This window comes from Crassostrea angulata, chromosome 2, assembly GCF_025612915.1.
Source record: "Crassostrea angulata isolate pt1a10 chromosome 2, ASM2561291v2, whole genome shotgun sequence".
In the NCBI taxonomy this organism is placed as follows: domain Eukaryota; kingdom Metazoa; phylum Mollusca; class Bivalvia; order Ostreida; family Ostreidae; genus Magallana; species Magallana angulata.
In genome coordinates, this window is record NC_069112.1 from 70,795,570 (window position 1) to 70,816,594 (window position 21,025).

A 21,025-nucleotide genomic window follows, 5' to 3' on the forward strand; every position below is an offset into this window, starting at 1 on the left:
TTATACCTAAATTAAGAAAACGGTTTTGGGACAAGGACACTTGAGGTCACCTTAATTTGCATAGCAACAGTTAAAGGAAGATACTAAAAAAATTACCGGTATCCTTTTTGCTATAAAAGGCCTAGTTTTGAGACCCTGTCTACAACCATCACATGCAATTAAAAGATTCAAGTCAACTGAGTTAGTAAATATTATTTTATTATCATTTTATCACAAAATATGAACACAAACTTGCGGATATTTCAGAGACATAAGTTGTACATGTATCAATTATCAAGTATATATTAACATATTAATGTATAAACTAGAGCTAATTTTTGTGATTCAACGGTAATGACGGTATTAAATTTTTTTCATAAAGTCCTGAATATAATTAGCTATCATCGAAGTTTGTAACAGGTCCATTTGGATACTGTCCACAAGCTCATAAAGGGCGTTCAGTTCCTCTTTAAGAGGAAACTGGGTGGATATTTTACAAAACCCTGGTGCTTCGATCTGCGGGAGTCCCGACGTTTGAGTTCGGGTGGTTAGAGGGATGTCCAGTGGAGATGCTTGGCTGTAATCCTGCAGTGTTTAGGTGGGCAGAGAGATGTGCAGTGGAGATGCTAGGCTGTAAACCGGTGTTGTATAGCAGTTTTTCCCCCATAGTAGCTTTCCCCCCCGGAAAACCTACTATATAGTAGCCTTTCCCCCCGGGAGGAAAAGCTACTATATAGTAGCTTTTCCCCCATAGTAGGGTTTCTCCCTCACGTTTTTGGTTCAGATTTTATAAAAAATATTAATGGAAATCCAGTAAGGATTAAAATCAATGTTTCTACACTCCCATGTTGCATACATGTATATCTGCATTCATCTGTACAGGTTAAGTTTCGTTTTGCCGATTTATCATTTTTATAGACAATGCTGAAAGTTGAACATGTGTGTAACGGAATTACACATAGAACTTAATTTAGGTAATTTATTGAAAAAAGTTTTACAAGTTACATTCTTCCACGTACCTTATTATTTCAAATTTTGTTTCCAGTGATATTGCTTTACGTTTCCGTGACGGCGAGGCCATTGTTAAACAAAGACTGGCATAGGGAAAAACTTACCGTGAATACTAATCATTGTGACGTATTTGAAGAAAATATTGAACCTCTGTAAACTAAACTGATTTTAATAGGCGATATAATCATGTAAAATCATGTATAATTAACTTAAGTATCCTTTACTAGCACAAAGAATGCGCTTTCAGTACGCACGTTAAATCAAAACAAGCTTTCAGTCAATTTTTATTGTTTGATTAGACAGAAAAAAAAATTCGCTTTAAACATTGTCAAATTCGTTAATTTTTACGCCTGCGGGACATAAATTCAGTTCGCTATATCCGTAAATTCGTTATATCAGAATTCGTTTTATCCGTAATATTTATTAAAGATTTATTGACAACTTTGCCGGGGACACAAAAATACTTCGTTATATCCGTATATTCGCTATAACCGTGTTCGTTATAAACGAGTTTTACTGTATACACTTATATGCATAATTCTGTGTTTCTGAAATTGAATTAAACGAGAATGTTTTAAGAATTTCTTGATAAATTTATCAGACTGTTTGTCTGTTTGTGAAAATTTCATCCAGGCTAAACCTCTGTTTTAGAGAAATTTTGTTTCCGATGTTTCAGAGCACGATTTTTAAAATCCTATTATAATAATTATAGTGCATATTCTTTAGGGTCCAATGTCTCATAAACTAGAGATGACCATATCACCATATTTTTATAGTGGCAGGGGTTTACCACTTGAAGATGACTCTGAAAATTTCAGCCCTCAGGGTAGGGGCCCTTAATGTTTCAGGGCCCGATGTTTAAAACCCCATTATGATGATTGAATAGTGTTCTATAAGTGGGGACCCGAATCTCAAATTCTAGAGATGACCAATTAACCATATTTTCACAGTGATAGTGGTAAACCACTAGTAGATGACACCGAAAATTTAAGCCCCCATGCAGGGTAGGAGCCTTTGTTGTTTTCGAGCTCGGTGTTTGAAATCCAATTATAAAGAATATGTATTTTTTTGGGCCTCATATCTTATAAACTATAGATGACCACATGGACATATGTTTAAGGTCATTCAAAAGTAAAAACATCATTTAAAAATACACAATCACTCATATATTTCTTTATCAAAATGATTGAAAATTACGTTTAATTCTGCTGCTTTTTTTTTAGATTTACAAACAAAATTTTTTTTAAAGGTACGCGGGTAAAATTCATTATTCTTCAAAACATTTAATCAATTCATAAGATGACTAATGATATAATAAATAATTAGAAAAATAAATCAATCAACTTTTATTCATAAAAAGAGAAACTGAAAATCAAAAATAAATAACCAACCTAAGCGCATATACGACTGTTTTACTTGTTAGTTGATTAGAAGAACAAGCTTATATTTAAAAAAAAGTCAGCTCATCACAATATATGTATTGGTTGTTTTTTGTTGTTGTTTTGTTTTAATTACAATTGTTTAATTGTTCGAATAAATAATATGGTACACAAGTAAATCTTTATTGCAAAAATATGAAACAAATAGTATAAATTTTTTGGTAATTGAATCGTATATCTTGATTTTTATAGCATCGTTTTCAAAATTGTATATTTATAAATCACGTTGCAAACTTAATAGTGGAAAAATTAGCAAATAGTGAGTGACAATATAAACATAAAGTTAGTTCAGGCTCCATTTCACATTTTCCAAAGTAACCAGCAAAGATACCGACATTGTTCTGGTTGTGAAGACATTTCATTGTTTTTTTTTAAAATGTTTACATCATAATATCTCGTGTTTCGTAGAAATGTGCTTAAAAATATGAATATGTGTAACTTTACACATGCTTTTAATACATAATTAAAATACCCCTTAACCATGCTTTAGAACCCCATCAATCCAAGTAAAACTGAAACATTTCAGTTTCCCATTATATCATTGCATCCTGTCTCCCCTTTGATATTTAGAAGAAGAAATATATAATTGTTTTTAAGATCCTCAATTCTAACGGTATTAATTTAAAATTGATAACCTTTTGGACGAAGGGAGTAATACATTTCCACTTTTTATTCCCTTCCTCTACAAAATTAAGTCAAGATTGGTCAGTTAGTTCCCTGGGAGAAGCTTATACATTGATGGTAATACATTGGAAAATTAAATTTCCAAACCGGCGTATTTTCACTCAAATGTGTTTTCACGTGTTCATAACGTCGAAGTCAAAACTGTAGATAAGCATCGATTAGATGAAAAAGATTCGAGGTATTCCGAAATCCGTGTAAAAGGTGTTCCAAAAAGGGGTGAGAACAGGTGAAATAAACGATGATGACACATGCATGTTATGAAGGCGCATGCCTTAGTTCATATTTGGGGTTGAAAACGATGTATTTTATTCTATGTATTAATAAATGCCATAATTATCCTTTTTTGTGAGAAATTAATATCATATCAGTTATTGCAAATTATTGTCACGAATGGTCCGCAATAAACATGGCCGGAAAGTAAAAATGGGGGAAAATCCACTATATAGTAGGTTTTCCGTGGGGGTAATCTGGCTATAAAAAGGGGGAAAGCCCACTATATTGTCAGCTTTCCGTGGGGGAAAAACTGCTATATAGCCATTTTTCCGGGGGGAGGAACTGCTATATAGCCATTTTTCCGGGGGGAAAGATGGCTAGGGGGAAAAGGCACTATATAACACCGGCATGGAGTGGGTTGTTGCTTATGTCTCTTGGCACATCGTTGTAGATGTGCGTTTCTATGTCAATGAAGATTCTTGGAAAATGACGTTCGCTTTTCCAATATATTGTATTTTATAGGGTTTTCCTCTCTGTTTCAAAGAAAGTACATGTAATGGTATCTACATTAACAACCATAGCATAGAATTTAACTTTTAATAGATTTACAAGGAAAATAATAAAACAAATATAAGGGTGTACATTTAATGTTTTAAGAATTTCAGCTATATTTAATCTGCTCAAGACACTGAATTTATTTTGCATAAAAAACTCTACACTTGTACATAGATTCAATACCTTACAGTGCTGCTATCCTGAAAGTTGACAAGGATAGGATAGGATAGGATGCAGGATGCACGATACATGATAGAAATATAAAAGTTAAGTTCTATCCTATCCTATCCTGCATCCTGTAGCCAATCAGATTCGAGTATAAATTTCAGAGTTATTTTGCGAAACGAAAATTGGCTAAACAATGTCAATTTAATACGTTTTACAAGTTAAACCATTTAGGAATAATTATTTTATCAAGAACGCGGTGCATAACATTAATGCGTGCTAAAATGTCGGCGCTACATCTTTGTCAATTCGTACGCAAGTACGGAGTTACTGCGAGAATTCGTTGCAACATTTGACAACGTCAGAAATAGATTTCTGTATTTACTTCATTTAAAGTCTGCAAATTAATAAAAGCTTGAATTTATAAACGACTAAATTGGCATTTTAAAAGATAAACATGTGTACAAGAAACAGACATTGCTTCACGTTTCATATAATTTCTTCGATGCCCAATTACAGGGACGCATATTTCTGTCCGATATTAACCTGAACATATCGAATTAATAAATGTCAGATAACTATAAAGGCTAAAGAATGTATACTTTAAAAATAACTCCGAGTGGTTTAACTATAAACGATATAAACTTCCTAAAGGAATCATTTATTTCCAGATCGTGTTTACATTTATCGCCGAACGAATAGCTCGAATATGAGAATTACGCTCAGTTATATGTGATTAGAAAATAATTTGATAAAAATATGTGACTAAACAGTTCCTCAATAAGTGCATCGAAGTTATTTATCTGTTTTTTATGCACAAATATAATTAAATTAAAAATCTAATCGCTTACTTTGTTTGTGTACGTTATTGTTTCCATCCCGCGTACGATTTAATTTTACCGTAGCACAGGTAATTAAGTTATCCCGCTCGATGAATATTCGGTTTTAAGATTTAATTATTCATTTTGAGTACTTCATTAATTGATAAAATCATTTTATTTTTAAATTTCGTTTCATTTAACTTGCATTCCTATATTTTGAAAGTATGGGATAGGATAGGATAGGATAGAGCTTATTTGCAGGATAGGATGCAGGATATAGGATAGGATAGGATAGTTTTGTCAACTTTCACGATAGCAGCACTGTAACTGCTTCAACTTTGGTTCCTCTTGTTTCACCTGTTGTGTGAACATCCCTGGTGTAATACAAGTACTTTTCCCATATTTTCTCTTATTTAAAATAAGAGAATCTTCAGTATTCTCAATCTTCCTCTTTTTAGATAAAGGGGATTCATGCAGGTCATTTGGAGAATTTCTGTTTAAAAAAAAGGAGGTGAATATTGAAAACTAATTTTCTTTGGTCAAAAATATATAAAAATGATAGACGACTTTAAGTATCTTTCAAATATTTTCAGTTTAAATTTTATGTCATTTTTTATTAAATAAAAAATATAGTAGTTGAAAAAAAAATTACTTAAGTGAAGGAAGAATTGAGGTAGTCGTTGCTTCTAAAAATAGATTAGCATCACTCTCTGGGGTAGCAATCGCCGATCTTGAAAGAAATATAGGGGCTTGTTAATATTATATTTGTATGACATACGATTGGATTTTAAAACCAATTTTGTTTGCAGATTTCAATTTTTTTTATACGTTTGGTCAGTTAAGGAGGTCCAAGTAAAGTTGTGCAACAGGAGGATGCATATATCATATTGCTGTTTTGAAAACTATTCATCCAACAATGTCGCTAACTTTAGTCATAGATAACTTCTCGCAATACTCCAATACACTTCAAAATAAAAGTTTGCCTACAGTGTCAAACGTTATCAGAAAAGATCTACATATGACACCAGTTCCCCCCAAATCATGAAAACATACTTAGATATACACCCTTACCAATATTATATAATTGCATCTGCATTGCTGTGCATAATATTGGTAAGGGTGTATATCTAAGTATGTTTTCATGATTTGAGGGGAGCTGGTATTCAACGTATGGAAAGAAGGGAACCAATTACCCGAAGGCTCCTGCTTTTCAAAACTCAGCCGGCCCCTTAATTCAAATTTCTACATAATAATCTACATAATTGCTGTTGTCATTAATAAATCTACGATATACGTTTACATACCTGTTTATTTTTTACGGATGGATAACCTTGTCATGCTTGCTGTGCTCGGATTTAGCAAAGTAAACTAGGTTATGTAACCTTTGGTTTTCAATAGAATGTTAAACAATAACTCTTAGTAAGGAAACAGCTTCATGACATAGTAGCAGGATGTAATAGTTATTGCGGTGTTCAAAGAAAGTGTTCGGGAGGTTTACTTGAAAATGAATCATGAATGTAATGCAGTAAAACGCGTGTCTCCGGGTGTCGGTCGAAATTTCTGAACATAATCTGTTTATTGGATTAAAAACTGCCATTTATGCTAAAATAAAAGCTACAAGTCTTATGTCTTCGCCGATATTAGCCTACCGTGATGAAGAAGGAGATTACGTTGACCTAACAGGAAATGATGGTACAACAGAGTGAAGATAGTGTGTTCATGGAATATCCAAGTGGTGATGGAAGCCAGAGAGGTGAAGCTTAGACTACTGAAGGCCACCTGAAGACAGGTACCAGAGAAGGAAGGCAAATATTGTACAACAGAGTGAAGATGATGAGCTCATGGAATACCCAAGTGGTGATGGAAGCCAGAGAGGTGAAGCTTCGACTACTGAAGGCCACCTGAAGACAGGTACCAGAGAAGGAAGGCAAATATTGTAAAATAGAGTGAAGATGATGAGGTCATTGAATACCCAAGTGGTGATGGAAGCCAGAGAGGTGAAGCTTCGACTACAGCAAGGTCACGTGGAGACATGGGACAGAGAAGGAAGGGGAAAATGGTACAGAAGAGTGAAGATGATGTGTTCATTGAATGCCCTAGGAGGAGCTGGCGAGGACTTTTTAATTAGCCGATATTGAGAAGGTGCTGGATTTCAGTGGTGCCGGTACTGAGAAATTTCACTGCAGTGCTGTTATTTGTCCCATGATTAGATGTTCTTTACCAAACCTAGGCTAAGCATGGCAATATTTAGAAAGTTTTCATTTCGAAGCTGTTCAAATAGTTGAAAAGAACCTCGATATGTATTTTTAGCCTGGGATAACTTGGAATTTATTTTAAAATGTTCCTGACAATTAAATGCAACAAATTTTGAATCAAAATGATAGTGCTGTTATTTTAGAATTCATTCTGATCATACATGTACTTTTCGAATTTCATTTTGCTGCAACAGAATGGAACTCGTGTTTCCGTAATAATCCCCAAGGAGGTCATTCCAGTTATGGAATATCTGGCCAACCCATTGACAAGGAAGAATTTTGGCATTAAAGGGGAAAACATTTTGTTTTATTTGCCAACTCGGGTAGGGATGTTATTCCAGTTTTCTACCATGTGCTGATATAGTGATCTGATTTTAGTTATAAAGAATAACAATTCTGGATTAGATTGGTGTAGTAAGAATTGGTTTTCTTCACAAACATTCCTTCACAAACCAAAAAAATTATATAGATACATTCCCTTTTTTAAACAGCTATGGATGTTGTCAGAGCGGCCAGAAAGTCTCAAGAAGTCGGTGTGACCTCAAATTTCCAGAGAGAGTCCATGCAACGAATCTCAGGAAACACTGTGCCACTATAGCTGAAGTAAGTAATGATATTGTTGCGTTTTTCTATTTTAAGTTATTACCAACATATAAAACTGCAATTTTGATGAAGAAAAATATTGTCAGAAACTTCTTTTGCCTTAAAAATCAGACAATAAAAAAAAATATAATTATAATGATAATGATAGTTATAATAGAAGCAAAAGAATAAAACTAATTAATGCACTAAACACCAGTAGTTTTCTTATAGTCTATTATAACGGAAAGTGCAACTTTTGAAGAAAAAAAAACGAAAGGAAAAACTTAAAAAATAATACCTGGTAAACGATACTGACTGCACCACTCCTTCAAACTTCTCCTGTGAGTCTTTGCATTCGTAAGTCTGAAATTATAGACCAATATCAATAGATATAACAGTCTGCCCGAACTTCAAAAGAACAATGTTTTATGGAGGTTTTCTTTTACAATATTTCAATATTATAATTGAAATACAGAATATATTTGATTTTGAAGCAATATGTCTTAATACATTGATTTACAGGTTTTTTTGACGAGATATTGCGATGAGAGTGTATTTCCATTTTACCTTAAACTTTGTTAGAGGTGTTGATGAGTAACATCGCTGTTTGTTGAAGATTCTGTACGATGTACAGCTCCCCAGCAACGACTTCCAGATCTGCCCTCCATTGTCAACTGCACCTCTCTCCGCCTTGACCCGGTAGACACAACACCGGTCTCCCCAATCTGAATTTGAAATCAAATACGAATATATTATGCACACTTGTACACACTCAAGATATCGAGGTATATTATTATATCGAGGTATATTATTTCTACACTTACACTTTTTACTTGTACCGGGCCAAGGCAGAGCCTCATGCAGTTTGGCAACAATGATGCGTCAGCCATCGAATATGTTTTCGGGGAATAGAACTTGGTCCTAATTCTGTTCTTTTCCTCTGTTAGATCAAACATGGTGTCCATGATCTACATGAGATATTTAAAAAAAATGCACAATATTCCTATAATATTGTCCTTCCACAAATTCATTTAAAAATTAAATTTGTTGTTATGACTATCTTTATATTTTTAACTTTTCACTACATGAACGAATATGCAATATTTAAAGAATTAGATAACTTGTTTACTGAATTTTAACAGTTCATTGTCAATTTCTCTTTTATTCATTTAAATGTCAAATGTTCAAACACATGACAACAATTCCTCTGGACATTGTGTTGTTTATTTGGTAAATAGTTTTTTTTTACAAAATGTAAGAAGGTGTAAATTGAGCAATCCCTAGCATGTCCACTTAATGGACCATCCATTGTATTGTGTGTAAATAGTTTACTTATCAGTCTTTGATATCCGGCCTAGTCCGAAATAGGCTTAATCAATTACGTAATCAAGTTTCATTTTTATTGTCCTTTTTTTCTTTTTGCAAATGACCCACGGCTATGTACAGCTGCGCTGAGTTATGTCAATTAAACGGATAAACTGTACGGGTCACGTGATTTATCACTAATAGGTTTTTTCTTAAAATGGTAAATTTTCACACTTCTGATATTTCCGATCATCTAATACTGAATTTTGATTGGTCAATGACCTGCAATCCAAGCGCGTGGGGAAGTCGCTTGAAATTTGGCCTAACTCGGTCACTTCCATGCGACGCTCCATTCAATAAACTTGTATTCATATTTAAGGTCTTCCGTTTCCAACGGAAGACCTTGTATTGATTCTGATGGTTCTTCTTCATTATAATTTTTCTTCTTCTAGACGTTTTTAAATCCTCAATAACTTATTTGTTTGTCATCCGATTTCGTTCAAATTTTCACGGTATATTGTAAATTAAATAAGGTTGCTAGAGCACAAAAAGAATTGATATCGCAACTTCCAGTTTTGAGTTATTTTCCTTTTTCTAAAATTTTAGGGGCATTAGTTTCCAGACAAAGGCTCCAAAATTGTCCGTAGCAAATAATTTATAGTTAAAAATCTTTATTATTGACACTTTGAATATTGTCCTCTGATTTTTGTATTTAAGTTTTTTCCGATTATTCCACTCGAATTAATCAATCGAAATCTATGTTCTAAAAATAGCAAAAATTTTCTCATGGTTTAGCTTCGTAACTTTTTAGTTTGAAATATTTCCTAAATACATATATAACAAAAGTTGTGCAGAATGTTAAGGGCTTTCATTTGACACCACGCGGGGGTGTTAAGGAAGCATATGGAATCTGAGTTACATGTAATTCCGTGAAATCACAAATCTTAGTTATTATGTACATATTCAAATATATAAGCAACGAAACGTATACCAAAAAGAAATAAAAAACACTGAAGACAATTTTTGCCAGAAATTAGTTTGTATTACGTAGATTTACACATTGATGACGTCATGACTAAAAGCTGAATGTCGTGTGAATTTGATCGGAAAGCATCGTAAACATATTCAAAATATAACTAATCTAAGAACTCTAATAAAGTATTGTGGTGTGATTTATTGAGAATTGAACATAAGAATACTGGGGGAGATGTTAGTTTTATCAATCATTCGCTAAAAGGTATGTAAATTTGCTTTTATTTCTCGGCCAGGCTTTCCTCTGTCGTTGTTTACGATATAAAAATCTGACTAGAACAACACTACCCCGTGTATATTGAACTTTAAATTTTATACGTATCGTTAGTTTGATCAATGTTTAAATTGAAAAGTGCTGCTAGAATCCCAGGTTGTGTGTTGTTTTAATGCAATTTGCCGTTTTCCGTGCAAACGTTAAAAAAGTTGGGAAGGTTTTACGAGAACCGGATGAACAACTTTTTAATAAGGAAAAACATAGGATTCTAGCAGCGGTTTTGATTAAACTGAGAAGTTTTGCCTTCACTTCGTATGTTTATTTTATTTTGGAAACCGCGGGGTAGTGTTGTTCTATCACATTTTATGTTAAGGAATATACGTAAGCTATTTATAGTTGTCACGTGATAATGCACTAATGTGGCAGTGATGTACTACCCGATTTTATTGCACTTACATCTATTTTAAAGGATAATACTAAGTTTTTGATCTTATTCAAAATAATTATTTAATTTCACGATTTTGAATACAACAGTCAAAATAAGACGGCATATTGGCCATATGCTTCCTTAACACCCCCGCGCAATAAAAAAGGGCTGGCCCCTTCAATTAAGGGCCAGTAGCCCTTAAAAGATTTTGCTGAATAACTCAAAAACGGTTAGGATTTCGATATGGCTGTCGCTGGAAAAGTTGTTTGTTGGGATCTTATAAAGGTCGTTACAATGTTATTTTGTAAGTGATTTGTGTAGTATGAGTGTAAAAAGCTTTACATGTTAACATTTACCTGTTTTCATTTGGCAAATTAACGAAAGTCTTTGTGCTTAAAACTTGCATAAAGTGACCACAGAAAGTATGCTGGTTTATACAGGAGGCTTTAATTCATGAGAAAAAAAATTAGAACACATGCTGTTTTTTAATTTTTTTTTATTAAGAATTCCGAAGTTTAAGTCCTTGTTGCTTATTTCTTATGGTGCACAGTCCTTAAAGACGAGAATCGGAAAACAAATTAAACATTCTTTTTCTTCTCTAGTAAAACACAAAATAAGTATTGAAAAAAAATTCTATGCATTACATTTTAGTTATCATACTGCATGCATTTAAAATCCACCTTGAATCAGAGCTGTGTGCGTAAGTAGTATAAGGCGTCTAGATAGGGGGGTCAAATGAGTGCACTTTACATCCGTCTATATAGGGGGTCAAAGGTCAAATAGAAAAATGACGTCATAAAGGTTAAAAATAGTTTTATTGAGGATAAACAACAACAAACAAACAACAAACAGTAAAAATCGAACAAACAATGAGGTCTCTAAGGATAGTTCTTATTTAACAACAAGAATATGTTTCATCGTCTTCATCAACATGCATGTCCTCTTCATTCTTTTTTCCTTTTTTCCTCGAATGCTCCTTTTTGGGTTTTTTTCTTTCTTATTCTTCTTGTTAGGTTGCTTGTAGGGGGCAATGTTTTCCTTATCGGATTCCTCCTCCATGTACTCGTCTAACAATGCTGCGGCTTCTTGTCCATGCTTTTTACCTGTATCTTTGTTTTTGTAATATTCCTCTTTACCTTTGTATTTATTTTTGTAATATTCCTCTCTATCTGGACAGTCTTTCATCCAGTGGTCTTCTTTTTTACAAATAAAACAGCCTGTGGTTTTGGCAGATTCTTTCTTTTTCTCTTCTTTTTGGTCGTTTTCAGGGCAGTTAGGAGAGAAATGTCCTGGTTTTCCACAGGTGTAACAGGTAAGAATTTTTTTATTTTTTTTTTTCTTGAATGGAATTGTCCCTGTACTGATCTTTATTGGGGCAGTTGGGAGAGAAATGTCCTTTTTCTCCGCAGGTAAAGCAGCTGTATTCTTTTTTTTTCCCGTTTTCTTGCTCTTTTTTAGGGGCCAGTTCATCCCTGACTTCGTTGATTTTGTTTATGATGATGCTGGTATGTCTGCTTATTTCATCGCTTAAGACGTTCATGGTATTTATGATTCCATCCTGACTGGTTGACAATATGCTAAAGTCTTCTTTACTCATGGGCTGATTGTTGTATGATGCCATTTCTAAGGCCGTTGCATCTTGAGCTTCTGTCAATAGTGGATTGTAATATCATGCTCCCTTAGACATTGGGTCTTGACTCTCTAGGAAATTATTCATTGTGATAGTGTTGAGTAGAAATTCTTTCTTTTTATGTTCTTTTTACCGTGACTTATTGGAAATTCCAATGACGTTATGGGTTTTTCCAATAGGGGAGTAGAGCTCTGGGTTTTTCCAATGACGTCATTGGGTTTTCCAAAAAGGCATGATGTAATATTAGGGTATATAATACCTGTTTATGGTGATTTTAAAATCATTTTTGAAATAAAAAATGGGCGATATTTTGACTTACTCATTTGATGCATATTTACTAGTCACGGCATGGAACAGTGGAATAGACGAAGAGAAGGAGAGACAAATCTTACAGATGACCGCTCTAGGACGGGAGGCAATCGACAGTATTGAGTTGTTTCAAGGCCTGATGGTTTTTTTAGCCGAAAGACCCACAGCAGGAAGAATAGTCAACCTTTACTGGATTTCCGAGGGATGCAAACTTCACCTGTTGGAGAAGTTGACAGGGATATCGTACGGAGATTATCAAAACTGGAGCTTTTTAAGAAAAATGTTCACCCGTCAAGGAAGACAATGCATGCAGGTGATAAAAGCAGATCGACCACATAAAGATCACAGCCATGGAATATGCCTATATGAAACTAAAAGCACTGAATTATCGGGGCATAAGCGTGTGAAGTTTGACATGAATTTGACTGTGTATGAAATACCTTATGAAGACCGCGTAAGTGAATGGATGACCGTGAGCCTTGACCGTCATCGATTTGAAAGACGAATTCAACAGACTGGTTTAATTATTGAACCTGTATTGAAACGACGTTTAAATTTGAAATAATTGTTTTTTTGTTTATTTGAAATAAAAAATGTTAACTAATGTAAAATTATCAATTTTTATGTCTTACTGTTTTTGTGACCTGATTTTAAAACTTTTGTATTTTGGTAAATATGAGCTGTAGATGTGCGGGAATAGTTTCATTCGATAGAATACAATCTTTACTTTTTAAAAATATCTTATTTGTAAAAATATTCCTTTAAAACTCAGAATCGGGTTCGTTTCGACCTTTGTTTTCCTTATAAATAAATAATCTGATGTACCATCGCCATAAAATAAGTAGTAAATGATAGAATAAAAGTGGACAAATCAATCTCAATTAATCTTTTTTAAATATAATTAATCGTTTTTTAAATAAAGAAAGAAATATCAACTGGTAAAAGCACAAATTTAGCCATTTTACGCTCCGCCATGATATTTCTATCGAGGCGACATCCGGGTATTTAGGGTGCTTTCTTTTACGTCCGCTCTATTAGCATAAATAGTAGCGCGTTCTCAGTTGACTCTTTACTTGTCGGATAGATCTCTTATGATCGCAAGGAGACAAGTTTATTAGTAATGGAGAACCAAAGAAGTAATTTAGAGAATTGGATCTACCAATGGAATGAAGACCAGCAGAGGTTTGTTAGAGCCCAGCGGAGGGATCCTCACCCAACAGAGGGGCCACAGCAGCAGTCCACCGCTACCCAGACGGTGACGGAAATTGAGGGGGTGCCTCAGCACCAGACTTCGACCACTCCAACCGTGAGTTTTGCAGGGACCAATTTCCGGTTGAGGCCCACCGTACTCTTCCCCAGACGACCCATTGGAGTGACGAGCCCTAGCAGCGCTCCCGCTAGACCACCAGCTCCCGCGGTCACACCGCCAGTGATCGTGAGACCCAATACCAGCCTGGGTCAGGTGTACCACACAGATGGTACTGTGTCTGCTCCTGAGAGTTTAAGTGGACAGAGGGTCAACCGGAGCCAGAAGAGGACCAGGGACGGTGGAGAAGACGACGAGACAGAGGAGTCCCCCCGCAGCCGAGCCAGGTGGGTGTCACCATTCCGCCCTTCCAGACCGCCACTGCCAGATGCCCCCGACAGCCCGGATCCCTCCCCGCCGGCCAGTCCGAGGAGCTCCCCCACTCCCATCGTGATCCCGGATACGCCACCACCATCGCCACCACCATCGCCGCCACTTGGCAACATCCGGAGACGACTTGGTGCCAGACCCGCTCCGGACCGCCCCGCCCCTCCGGCGCCCACCAGACCCGCTCCGGACCGGACCGCTCCACCCCCTCCAGAGAGACCCCCACCTGTGAGGCCCGCACCCGATCGCCCAGCGCCTCCTCCTCCCATCAGACCAAGATCGCCCCAGGTGCCACCCCCCTCCTCGCCCATGACGATAACCCTGATCAACGGAGAGAATCAGAGGACTTTTAGGGCCGAAAGGAATGCGGATGATACGGAGGTGCGTTGGACAAGGGTGAGGGATCCCTCCACAGTTTCCGTGCCCGAAAATCACACTACCATTATCAGAAATGGAGGTGCCAGCGGCAGCAGCAGGAGCAGCACCAGCAGCAGAGTGTTCCTGAATCCGAGCGTAGCGGCCAATCATAGTGAGACCGTTCGGCTGCTGGACAGACTGGAGAGGAGCATAAGAAGAGTGGTGACCAGAAACCACCAGAGCCATCAACCCCTCCAGAACCATCAGCCCTTCGAGTATTCTCACACCAGAAGGCCAGACAACCCCAGGGAGCACTACACCATTGTACCTTCCTGGGCCGTGAAAGCGGAGGACAAGAGGGGACCCTGCAACATTTGCCTGGAAATACTCACTTGCAAATAAAATGCATCAGGTGCAACAATCAGTGTGTTTGTTGCAAGTGTGTGATTGGGGTGTACAGACACATCAACCCCTGTCCAATGTGTCGTCATCGAGGGGAGCGTTAGAGAGGAGGTGGGGAAAAAAAAAGACCAACGGCCCTTTTAAGGGCCACCCATATTTTACGAAAAGATGCTTTCAATTACATGCAGTAGAAAAATAAAAATGACTAACACCAGCATTTACATAAAAATGAATCATTTTTTATTTTCATGTCATAATTCGTCATGTATTCCTACGAGTCACTGTCCCCTTTTCAATTGAAACATGAATTTACCATGGTGGTAGCTGGCCCTTCTAAATCGGGGAAAACAGAATTTGTTAAAAAGTTAATAGAAAATACCCAATGGATAAGTCCTCCCCCTGAAAAAATAGTATGGTGTTACCGTGAATGGCAACCTGCCTACGAATCTTTGCAAGATCGGGTTAAGTTTATTCAGAATATTCCTGAAGACGATGAAAAATTAGTTGCTGATACTACCAGCCGTCACCTGTTAGTATTTGACGATATGATGGGAGGGAAAGCAATTGAGTCTATTGTAGATTGGTTTACTCGCAAAGCTCACCATCGGAATACAAGTGTGATTTACATCACTCAGAATGTTTTTGATAGAGCTAATCAACACCGCACTATTAGTTTAAATGCTCATTATTTCGTTTTGTTTAAAAATCCTAGAGATAAATCTCAAATTGTGGTGTTGAGTCGGCAATTAGGGATGCCTCATTTATTGTCTGCTTATTCAGATGCTACTAGCATTCCTCATGGTTATCTGCTTGTAGATCTCAGTCCACAAACTCCAGATGAACTGAGGTTAAAGCTGACATGAATTCATAAAAGCATTTGGTCGCCATATTAGTTTCGATCGCTCCTCTACTGCCACTGGGGTATATATATCGGTTGAGAAAGTTACGGTCGGTTGCTTTCCGATCGAGGCATTCAGGTTGCACGGACTTCTAAATGCATTAACTACACATTGTAGTAAAATGTTTGTAGTAAAGAATAAAGAAAACAACAATCAATGAAATACAAAATATGTTCATTCTGTGAAAGGAATTTCCAGATAACTTTATCATTTTGCACATACAGTGCTGCCTCACAACGCATTCACATCGAACACGTGTGTCTTTAATACAGAGTGAATAACGTCTGCGTCTTTTTGATAAACCCCGGCGGCACTACATCGAACACAGTAGATAAATGATAGTTAATCCAAGAAAATGACAATGTAACATCGTTTCCATCCGTTCCACCGTATCTAAAATCCATACGATCATTGGCATTGCTCGATCTGCCGCAGTGTGTTGTTTGCGCATGTGCGATGTTATAACATACACAGGAAAACGGTCCACAATTATCGAGGAATTTTATAAGTATCTGCGCCTGGATTTCAGCCTGTCTTGTTTCATCGTGTATTGGATATATCTTGCCAGTGCAGTGGTTGTCATTTTATTTTTCTTCAAAACGCGTTTCTACACGTCTTTTCGTCCAAGGCAACGTGTTCGGGTGCATGAAATACCTGAATGCGGTGAAGCATGAATAGTGCTCTCAGCTTATATAGGGGGTGTGTAGCGATGAGCAGAACAATAGAATTCGACAACAAATATGGCGGTAGTCGGAGATAAAAGGGAAATAATGCGTATTTATGAATTCATGTCAGCTTTAAGGAGTCAAATGTTTGATACCCTGAGTGTCTATATGCCTCGAGAATATAAATAATTAATACACTAAGAGTTACCTTCATTTGAGTTAAAATCATCATGGCAGGACAAAACAAAATTTTGAGACTCTTGAAACTTTTATATGGAGAGAAAAATCCAGAGAAAAGGCAGGAAATCATCGAATTAAGTCGTAAAACCTTAATGAAATGGTTTCTGATCGGGGCTAACAATTTACTGAAAGGATCCATTCCTGTCGACAAGCAGACTCAACGGTTTATTGAAAAACACCGGGAGGATTTGAAAGTGATTGCTGACAAAAAAGCCAACGAAGATAACAGATTAAAGGCCGTATTGAAAAGAGGTGGAGCTGGTTTTTTAGGAGGGGTCATCTTTCGTAATTTATTGAAATGGAATATGAAGAAAGAAAAAATTGCAAAGCCTAGAAAGAGTAAATCCAAGAAAGCCATCACAAAGAAGTTAAGCAAGAAAGATTTCGTGAAGACCCCTTCCCTTAGAAAAGATTTGCCTGATTGGGTTCAGGAGCAAGTAGACTTGTATCGTCAAGATCGAAATCAGAAAAATCAAGGAGATTTAGATGCCACTCTTCCCTATGCTGAGGAAGATGCTCCAACCTTTCCCATACTCAGCGCTAAGGCTATCCAGAAGATGGATAGAGCCATGCAGGGCCCCATAGGAGCCGCCCGAACTTCAGATAATGTCATGACTTCTACTCCCATCAAAGCCACTCATCCTCCCCCTTTGTTTGATGATGTTATTGAGATTGATGATTCCCCTATTCAGTCACCCTCTACCCCCAGACTACCGTTGAAGTTAAAGAAAAAGTCTAAAAAGTCTCCCATGGATTCACCAAGTCTGAAATATTTCTGTCCTCATGATGGAGTTGGCTTTAGACTAAAAGAGAATTACGACCGTCACATGGCTACGGCTCATAACCCAGCTTGGATTGAAAGTCAATCCAAAAGTCTCACTAAAAGAAAAATAGTTCCTGTACCTGACATTTCCAACTTTACTTTAGGTTTCAAGAAACCTAAGTTAAACTATTATTGCCCCGACTGTCACATGGCTTTTAGACTTAAAAGTGAATTCGAAAAACATACACAAAGATATCACCCCGTAGCTGTACCGTGGGTCCAAAATAAGTGATAGAGTGAGGTTTTTTGTGATGGTCCTATAAAAGACAATCATCGATGGATTTTTTATCAGTTTTTGAGGATGGCTTCTGATATAAAGAATAGAAAGGAGATGAAAGGAAAGAAGGGGGTGAAAAAGGAGAGAAAAAAGAATAATTCTTGTGAATGTAGACTGAAGCCCCACATGCCCGTATTAAAGCTGTTACTCTCTCCTGAAACTACTCCCGTATTGAAAAATCAAGTATTGAAACACTGCAGTAACAATTGTATTCACACCATTTGTGAAATTGTGTACAATCTATTAAAAGGAAACATTCCTCTATCCCCCTCTCAGAAGCAACAACTAGCTCCTAAGAAACACATCTTGAGAAAGCTAGTGAAGCCTCAGTCTACTAAGAAAAGAAGAGCTGCATTAGTAAAACAGAAGGGAGGATCTCTTCTTAAAATAGTATTGAATCAGCTCTTAGGAAAATGAGTCGTAAAATGGTGTTAGTTCCCGAGACAATGTTAATAGAATTGAAAGGTAAACTACCTAAGTCTCCTGAATTTCAATCGACCCTGGGATTAGGATATGACTTAGATAAAATTCAGACTCGAGAAGATTTAAGTCCAGAGGAAAAAGCTGCTCTTTATGCTCATCAATTATTCCGTTACAGAAAATTTCTGGGCCAAGCTCGTAATGAAGGTCAAATAATTCCTGCCCCTCCTATTGAACAAACTGCCGAATCAGAAACAGTACCAGATGCAAGTGAAACCTCTGAAGTAGAAGAAAATGTCGTAAAAAGTGTGAGTACCCGAATGCAAAAGAAAGCAGGGCTTATCCTAGATCATCTTAAGAAATCTAAAGTCATAAAATGGAATAAGGATGGAGAAATCAGTTACCGTGGAAAACCCATTCCTCAGTCTAACATTGTGGATCTAGTCTCTAATACTTTAAAAACTAAATCTCGTAAAGGCTTTACCACACCTGCTGGAACAAACGAATTTGCCCAAGCCTTAAAAGAAACGAATGTTCCCAAAGATTATGTGCAGAATCCAGATCTTATAAAAGCTATGCAAAGACCAGGAAAAATCAGTACTCCCAGACCCCTTCTAGCTGAAAAAGATGATGCTGACGACAATGCTACTGGATTTTATGATGCCTCTAATATCACCCCTACCACTCCAAAAATATCAAGAAAGAAAGAAAAAAGAGACATCTTAGACTTTGTTTTTTCTCCCACAAATACTGGAAAACAGAGAAGAATTCGTAGATGGGAAACCTTAAGAAAAAGCCCTTACTAGAGGTGTTAGAAGATATTTATTATAATCCCAAGACAGGGTATGGAGGAGTACAATCCTTATATCGTCAACTTCGCTCCAAGGGTTATTCCGTTTCACTATCTCAAATTAGAAATTGGCTGAAGGAACAAGACACTTATACTCTGCATAAACCCATTCAAAGGAAATTTAAACGAGAAGCAACCAGAGTGACCGATATAGACGAGCAATGGCAATTAGATTTGGCAGATGTGTCCCCATTGAAAAAAGAGAATGATGGAAATACCTTTTTATTGTGTGCTATCGATGTTCTTTCTAAATATGCCTGGGTGGTGCCCTTAAAACAGAAAACAGGGAAGGAAATGATTAGAGGTCTGAAAGAGATTATCAAACAGGATGGTCGGCAACCCGTTCGGATTCAGTCCGACCAGGGAAAGGAATTTACAAATAAAGAATTTTTAGGGGCCTTCAAGCACATTCATTTCTTTACTACTCGAAATGCAGAAACCAAAGCTAGTATTGTGGAACGATTTCAACGTACTTTAAAAGCAAGAATGTGGAGATATTTCACTAAAAATAAAACCAGACGTTACGTGGACATTTTACCCGATTTAGTCTACGCCTACAATCACAGCTATCATCGCAGTATCAAACGAACCCCTGCAGAAGTGAATCCTTCTAATGTTTTAGAAGTGTGGAAGACTCTTTATCATAAAAAGACGAATCTCATCAGTCCTAAATTTAAGGAAGGGGATAGAGTGAGGATTAGTAAAGCAAAACGTACTTTTGAAAAAGGATATTTACCAAACTGGACAAGGGAGTTATTTACCATATCCCACTTAGTAAAAGGCTCTTCACCTTACCGATATAAGGTTAAGGATTATAACGGAGAAGAATTAGAAGGAACTTTTTACGAGTCTGAATTACAAAAAGTGATTAAAAAAGATGACGTTTATGAAGTGGAAGAAATTTTGGGATATAAAAAAAGACGTGTGGGGAAAAAGATCATTCAGGAGGTGAAAGTTTCCTGGAAAGGTTACCCTTCTACTTTCGATTCATGGATTCCCCGCTCGGATCTCATCATTCCTCCCACAAAACAGAACATTGGAATATATGTGGGGAACGATTACCTAGAGCAGAAATTATTTTTTTTGCTCAATTACTCGTTTCTATTACTTTAATTATTGCTTCTATTGTCATGTTGTCTGTTCACGATAATAATCGTGATTTTTGGATGGTCATTCTCAGCTCAATTGTGGGTTATATCATGCCTAGTCCCAGTCTTCCAAAATCCAAATCAGAGGGTGGATAAAAAAATTTCCAAGTACACTTCATGACGTCATAGGGATTTTCCAAACAAGGGGGATTTTTTGGGGGAATTTTTTCTGGAAATTACCAGTGACGTCATATTCTTTATAAAACAGGAGATCATCAGGGGATGGACATTCAATTCTGACAATGGTAGAAAGCTGTGAATATCGTTGGAAGCTCGTAGATCCAAACTGCGATAAAAATCCAGCCCCTCCTTCACCAAAGGGAAATTGGATGACTTCTAGAAAAGCTTGTCTTAAACACTTTATGTACAAATATGAAAAAGATTTCAAATATGAAAAGGGAGATAACCCACCAACACCTTACCTCTACAAGAGAATCGAGGTACCAAAACGGTTTCTGATTTTGGGAAAATGCGGTTATGACGAATATAAATATAAAGTCAAAGCCTGTTTCTACCGGGATGAACATTTGTGGACCATGCATGAATCTAAATGGGGGGAAAGTCTGAGGAAGACCTTGATGAATTTTAGAGATTTTGAAAGGAAAGGGTACGACTTTGTGGACTGCTGTTGCCCCATCGAATATCTCTACATGAGGAAGCGCATCGACATGAAAAAATTACCTCCTTTTG

General features: G+C 36.7%; 1 protein-coding gene and 2 pseudogenes across 1 annotated transcript; 1 reads left to right on the forward strand and 2 right to left on the reverse strand.

Annotated features, from left to right (window-relative positions):
- Positions 1 to 5,167: 5,167 nt before the first annotated feature.
- On the reverse strand, positions 5,168 to 8,669 carry LOC128174812 (uncharacterized; annotated as a pseudogene).
- Positions 8,670 to 11,451: 2,782 nt separating this feature from the next.
- On the reverse strand, positions 11,452 to 12,915 carry LOC128171110 (zinc finger CCHC domain-containing protein 7-like; annotated as a pseudogene).
- Positions 12,916 to 13,741: 826 nt separating this feature from the next.
- LOC128174813 (uncharacterized) lies at positions 13,742 to 15,013 on the forward strand. Its single transcript, XM_052840265.1, has one exon. The coding sequence runs from the start codon at positions 13,742 to 13,744 to the stop codon at positions 15,011 to 15,013; it is 1,272 nt and encodes a 423-aa protein (XP_052696225.1).
- Positions 15,014 to 21,025: the final 6,012 nt, after the last annotated feature.

Excerpts from the sequence above, each read along its gene's own strand:
- LOC128174813 (XM_052840265.1), top strand. The coding sequence starts at position 13,742 with ATGGAGAACCAAAGAAGTAATTTAGAGAATTGGATCTACCAATGGAAT.